The 6,158-nt window shown below is 36.1% G+C and overlaps 1 protein-coding gene across 1 annotated transcript; it reads left to right on the top strand.

Moving 5' to 3' along the window:
* Positions 1–2,811: 2,811 nt before the first annotated feature.
* Positions 2,812–5,851, top strand: LOC111409164 (DNA topoisomerase 3-alpha-like). Its single transcript, XM_023039138.1, has 4 exons — positions 2,812–3,101; positions 3,559–3,611; positions 3,676–3,775; positions 4,627–5,851. The coding sequence occupies exons 1-4, from the start codon at positions 2,928–2,930 to the stop codon at positions 4,681–4,683; spliced, it is 384 nt and encodes a 127-aa protein (XP_022894906.1). The 5' UTR covers positions 2,812–2,927; the 3' UTR covers positions 4,684–5,851.
* The last annotated feature ends 307 nt before the right edge of the window (positions 5,852–6,158 follow it).

The raw sequence follows: 6,158 nt of genomic DNA, 5'->3' as shown, positions 1-6,158 counted from the left end.
AAAAAAGCACTCCATCCCCGTCGGATATACCTCCACAAGCTCACCCCATAAGAACCACGATCCTCAAATGTACACCATCCCCCCTTCGTTACACCATACTTCGCCCCAATTATTTCTCTCCAGAAGCTTTCCCTCTCCACTCCAAATTGCCACAACCACTTGCCCAATAAGACTTTATTGAACAACACAAGGCTCCTCATCCCAAGACCCCCCATTCTCATCGGCAAACAAACAACTCCCCAATTGACCAAATGGAGTCTCCTCTCCTCTCATCTCCCAACCCTGCTCACATAAATTCTCTTTGAAGCCTCTCTAATCTCTTTGCCACTGCAATCGGAATGGGGAACAATGACAAAAAGTAAGTAGGGAGATTGAAGAGAGTGGATTTAATGAGAGTAAGTCTACCTCCCTTAGAAAGGTACATATGCTTCCACCTTGCTAACCTTCTCTCCATCCTTTCCACAATACCATTCCAGATATGGGTACTTTTAAATCGTACCCCTAACGGGAGTCTTAGATATGACATCGGCAACTGTGCAACCTTACAACCCAATATATCAGCCAGCTCCTTGACATTATTGACCTCCCCAACTGGAATAGCCTCAGACTTTCCCAAATTGATTTTCAAACCAGACACTGCTTCAAAACATAAGAGCAGACGGCGCAAGTTCCTGAATTGTTCAACATCTGCATCGCATAAGATCGACATGTCATCTGCAAATAACAGATGAGACACCTGCAATTGGTCAACCATAAAACCCCACGACTTTTACGATCAGAATTCAACCTGTTTGGTTTCCAATCAACGGGTTTACCGTGAAGTTTCCAGTACTTTCCTCGAAGATGTCCAAGGTGACGACAGTAATCACACCATGGCCTTCCTTTGTAAGGGTGATTGTCACTTCCCTGATTGTTGTCTCCATGAGCGGTAAGGGCAGAACTTTCAGTTGGGGCAGTGATCCCTTGACTTCCCATCATGACCTTCCTCCTACTTTCTTCTTTTTTGACCTTTAAAAATGATTCACGGAGAGAGGGCAGAGGTCTAGTTCCCAAAATTCTTCCTCTTACTTCATCAAGATCTTTGTTCAGGCCGAGTAGGAATTTAAAAATTCTTTCTTTCTCCACAATAATGCGGTATTTCTTTCCGTCTTGAGGACACTCCCACGAGATATCTTCGAACATGTCAAGTTGTTGCCAATATCGAGTGAGAAGATTAAAGTAATGAGTTACGGAGTTATCACCTTGTCGAAGATTATGGAGAGTTCCTTTAATTTCAAAAAGTTCAGAGGTGTTTTCATTGTCTGAATAGGTTTCTTTCACACTATCCCAGATTTCTTTTGCAGTTGAATAGAACATGAAATTTTGGCCAATCTCGACATTCATTGTCTTGATTAGCTAGGACATGACTATGTAATTTTCAGATTTCCACCTTTTGAATTTGGGATCAGCCGTGGATGGTGGCTTCGCAGTTTCTGTGAGATAGTCATCTTTCCCTTTGCCGATGATATTCATCATGGTTGATTGAGACCACTGGAGATAGTTCTGTCCATTGAGTTTATGCCCAACAATGGGAATGATGGAATATTCAGAATTTCCATGAGGGGTAGAGATGATGTCCTTTGCAGCAGAGGTTATATCAGATGAAGATTCTTTTTCGGAGGCCATCTCAGATTTAGGGTTTCAGATGGGTAGCTCTGATACCATTTAGAATAAGATGGTGAAATGACTTATCTCACATTAATGACAGAGAATGCTGAATATATACAAGTACAGGAAGAGAAATCACAGGCTGATTCACATTCCTTGATTCTAGCTACTAATTTAGGAAAATAATATGTCTAACATGTCTAACCAAATCAGAGAAAAACAGGAAACTACTACAGCTAAATATAATTACATAAATACATATGACACGTGGAAATCAATTCCAGATCATTTGGATCTGTCCTACAGAATTAAATCTTTTAATTCTACACATAATGTATAGATTTGGGGCTACAAATAGAATTCATTAACTTGCTCAATTTGCTCACAGCCGGTGAACTAGAAATGGCAGCAGTGGACAATCCAAAGTCTGCCTACTAACTTCAGAACTCATAGCAACTTGTCCATACAATAGAAAGCTATATATTGTTTTATTTTCTAAGCATATATCTTAGATTTGAGTAATGCTTGGGGTATATAATGGACACCATAATGTTCTAGTAGAATAATCCCTTAAATTTATACTGCATTTGTCTTAAACTATTGCCCATTACATACATTTGAACTTTTTGAACATGATTTGAGCAACCTTTTGTCTATGCAATAAATGTTTTCCACTTCATAATCCTACACATAGCCCCCGTTTGTTTTCCATTCTTTTCCCATTAAAATTAAAAAATATGACCGTTATTCATTATATCAAGTCATCAAATTTGAATTTCTATCTCTTGTGTGGGGCCCATAACGGTTATATTCTTCATTCTCATTTTTAAAAAATGGGAAACAAACGCCCCCATGTAGTTATGCTGAGCAGCTAGTTTATATACACAAAAGAGGTAGTAGGGAATCAGTTTACATTCAATGCCATACAGATAATGTCAAAGCATTTTTCTTCTGTCATTTTCATCCTTTACCTATCTCTGCCCCAAGTTTCTTGTCAATTTCTCAATGTTAGTTCATGAGACATGAATACAAGCACAAAAGTGAGAAGCTTGCGGATTTAGCATGATATTGATGTGGGTCCCTCTGCTTCATTTCTACTGAAACTAGAGCTAGTAGACAAATTGACTGTAGTCCAATTCATTTATGCTGATTTAAACCAATTTTTATCATCCTTCTTTCTTTTAAGTGCTGTGAAAAAATTCACTTGCTCAGCTGCTAGATGCTACAAAATTTCTTGGTCTAGACTCTCTCTTAAGCTTTAGCCATGAGTCTTTACAGTCATGAATATGGATTTGCATATGAGTATTCATATATTTATTCACAGTTATGAATTGTGGAAACCATATCTCCGTGCTATGATGGAGAGTGATATGAAAGCCGTCAGCATGGGCACAAAGAGCAAAACTGAAGTTTTGGAAACTTGCCTACAGCAAATGAAAGCTTGTTTCGTAGATGTGAGTTAATCATTAATACATCAACCTAAACATTCTTTCTTCAAAATTAATTTTCTTTTGAAATGATGTCTCCTATCATTTTTTTTTTTTTTTCATTTTAGAACCAGGACATTTGGCACATGTTCTTTTCTTTTATTTTTCATGTAAAAATGTGCACTCTGGCATAAATTATATATTCTGGGTTTTCTTTGTCATCATGGAACTTGAATGGACCAATAATAGCAGCATGAAGGTTGATCTGCTGGTGCATGGATGATTACTTTATGCTTCATCAATATGAATTATTTTCTGATATGAGTGGAAAACCCTCAATTAAGATTGCAGATCAGACCACAGATGCTGATCCACATCTATTTAATGCTAATGTTATAATGAATGTCCACCATATGTATACGTTCTGTAATTTTTTTGGTACTCTTCACCGTTATGCAAATTTTATTTATATTTCTCTATGCAGGCCAAATCAAACAAAGAAAAGCTCTTTGAAGCCATGGCTGTGTTCTTTGAGAGGTAAATTTGTACTTTGTGGTGACAGAATATTGTACTTAACTGAGAATGTAAGCTGTATATGCAGATCAAACAGATCTAGTACCAATGAGCAGAACACAGTCGCTGAGGTTGTTCGGAGATGTAATATCTGCCAAGAATCAGAAATGGTTCTCAGGAGAAAACCGGTAATTACTTCCGCGACCAACTTGTTTAGAACAATGTTGTTAATGTTATACAGACAATCTCTTTTTAATTAGTTAATTTAGGCGGGATTTATGTGAAGGGTTTGTAAGGAATTGCATGGCAATCACTTGGGACAATTGGGCACAAGTATTTTAAGCGAATAATACAAAATACATGTTTCCCGGGCTAGTGGTTTGACATGGGTCCTTATAGGTGTTGTGATCACTATTGTTTCTCCCTAATGTCCACCTCTTGCTTATTTTTTTATTTTCTCTCCCTTTTCTGTGTTGAGAAGTGAAATCCCTTGTGATAAAGCAATTGACACCATATAAGTATCTTAGCTTACGAAAGAATGTAATGGCGTCTTAAACCCCAATTGATAGTTAAATATACTGCTCTGTTTGGTTATCACAATTGGATTGAGAAATCAGTGGATTTAGTTCTTAAGGTATTATCAGGCCCTCAAGTTTACTAGGAATAAAGCTTAGTTTGCTGCTATTGTTGTAGGTTTTAACACGTCCAAAAGCATCTTGTCTATTTGCTTGGTTACCAAGTCATAGTTTCAAAAGAATATTCCATCTTTGTTGGAATATCTTCATAAATGAAAAGAGAATTGAAAAAATTCTTGAGAAGTAATAAACTGCACCCACCAGTTTTTGGCAGTTCTTTATGAATACAACGTTCATATTTCTCCAAGAGCTCTATTTTTAATTTGCACTTTTCTCTCTCTTTTGGGTGAAACTTGTTGGCTTTTGAAAGGATCTGTCTTTTATCTGTTCTATTTGGAGCATTCTAGGCATAGTTGGTATTTCTTTGTCTGAGCATCTTATGATTACCCATTTTGCCTTTGCAGGACGGAAACTTCATGGTTGGGTGTACGGGCTTCCCACACGTAGGTGTCTCTCTTTAATAATTTGAAAAAGAAATTTTCGAACTTCTATTGACTTTTCAAAGAAGTATTATATGGACAAATTTTGTAATGAACCAAAGACAAGAACTGCTTCTCTCATTCCATTGAATTACTGATATAATAATATGTTTACAATTTTTATTGAGAAAATTAAGTAGTTGACATAACATCCCATCCCGCATTGGTTGTGTGATTACTTGGGTAGGCTACTACTTGACGATTGGGGATCAAGCATTTTGGCTAGTCATTTGGCTCCAAGAGTCCTGTACTAGTAAGTTTGCCCCGAGATGATTCACTTGAGTCTTTTGGCTAGTAAATTTGTCCAAGAAAGACTAGTTGGGTTTTCTACTTTTCCCTTATTATTTTCCACCTGATTTTCATCTACTGTCCTTTTCCCTATAAACTAATATAGGTGTATGTGGCATTGCATATTAGTAGTTCACTCTTTACATTTTAATAACTATAAGAAAAATAATACTGAAGTCATATGCTTTCCCAGAGAAAGTTAAGAGAACTTAAAATCTTGAAGTGGAGTCAACTTAGGAAAACTAGACAATATAAAGGACGCTGGTTAATTCTTTCCTCAATGTAAATATGTGAGATCATATGAATTGCACGTACCAATTTTCTATCATATCTCATCTGTTTTTCCTTTTCTTGTATTAATTAGTTTAAATCTCTTTCCCCATTTTTCTGAAGTTGGTTACTACCAACAAGTTTTAGCCTGTCAAGGCCTTAACTTCTACACTTGAAAGATAAATGCCTGGACTGGATAGGTGAAATTTGAAGAAACGGGTATATGATGCGACTTTTTATTCTTATGCCGAAAACAATTGGTCTGCGACTTTTTGTTTTTAAGCCCATAACAATTAGTTGGGCAGAAAATCCATGCCAGTCACATTGTATAATTTGGGTAAGGGCATTTTATTTTGGAAAGAAAATGATTATTTTGCCATTTTGTGGAAACGGGCAATTGTTTGTGTACATCTAGTCTCGAAATAAGGTCACCAAGCCATGGATAAAGGGAGTAAAATGCATAGATTGTATCATTGTGTAATGCTGTAATTTCCTTTAAAACGTGTGTTGTGGAAATGATGTATATTTCGAGTAATTCCATGTGTACAGTTATTTGTTTATCTAGTCAATAAAGAAGTCTTGCCCTATCAAGATAAATTGGGTATTTTGAGAAATTTTTTTACAAGATTTATAGTGTATACATCTATATGAAAAATTTAAAGGTGCGAGATATTGAGCTGTGTATTGTATATTTAATTTCCTTTTCTACTTATTTGTTATTGATTGTGGAGTGATATTTGGTGATCTGTTGCTCTATTCTAGACTGTAGATGGAATTTTGGTAAGAACAGACTTATAAAATGCAATCATAAACAATATTGATATATTTAGTGGAGAAATGAATAATAATAATAGCAAGATTTGTTGAATTTCAAACCGGTCACGATTCTAAAATTTAAT

The sequence above is a fragment of the Olea europaea genome, chromosome 14 (assembly GCF_002742605.1).
Source record: "Olea europaea var. sylvestris chromosome 14, O_europaea_v1, whole genome shotgun sequence".
In the NCBI taxonomy this organism is placed as follows: domain Eukaryota; kingdom Viridiplantae; phylum Streptophyta; class Magnoliopsida; order Lamiales; family Oleaceae; genus Olea; species Olea europaea.
The sequence above is the reverse complement of the archived record's forward strand: the minus strand, read 5'-3'. Positions and strand labels throughout refer to the sequence as shown.

Excerpts from the sequence above, each read along its gene's own strand:
- LOC111409164 (XM_023039138.1), top strand. The coding sequence starts at position 2,928 with ATGAATATGGATTTGCATATGAGTATTCATATATTTATTCACAGTTAT. Across the intron at positions 3,102-3,558 it reads TGAAAGCTTGTTTCGTAGAT|GCCAAATCAAACAAAGAAAA; the intron begins GTGAGTTAATCA and ends TTCTCTATGCAG. Across the intron at positions 3,776-4,626 it reads TGGTTCTCAGGAGAAAACCG|GACGGAAACTTCATGGTTGG; the intron begins GTAATTACTTCC and ends TTGCCTTTGCAG.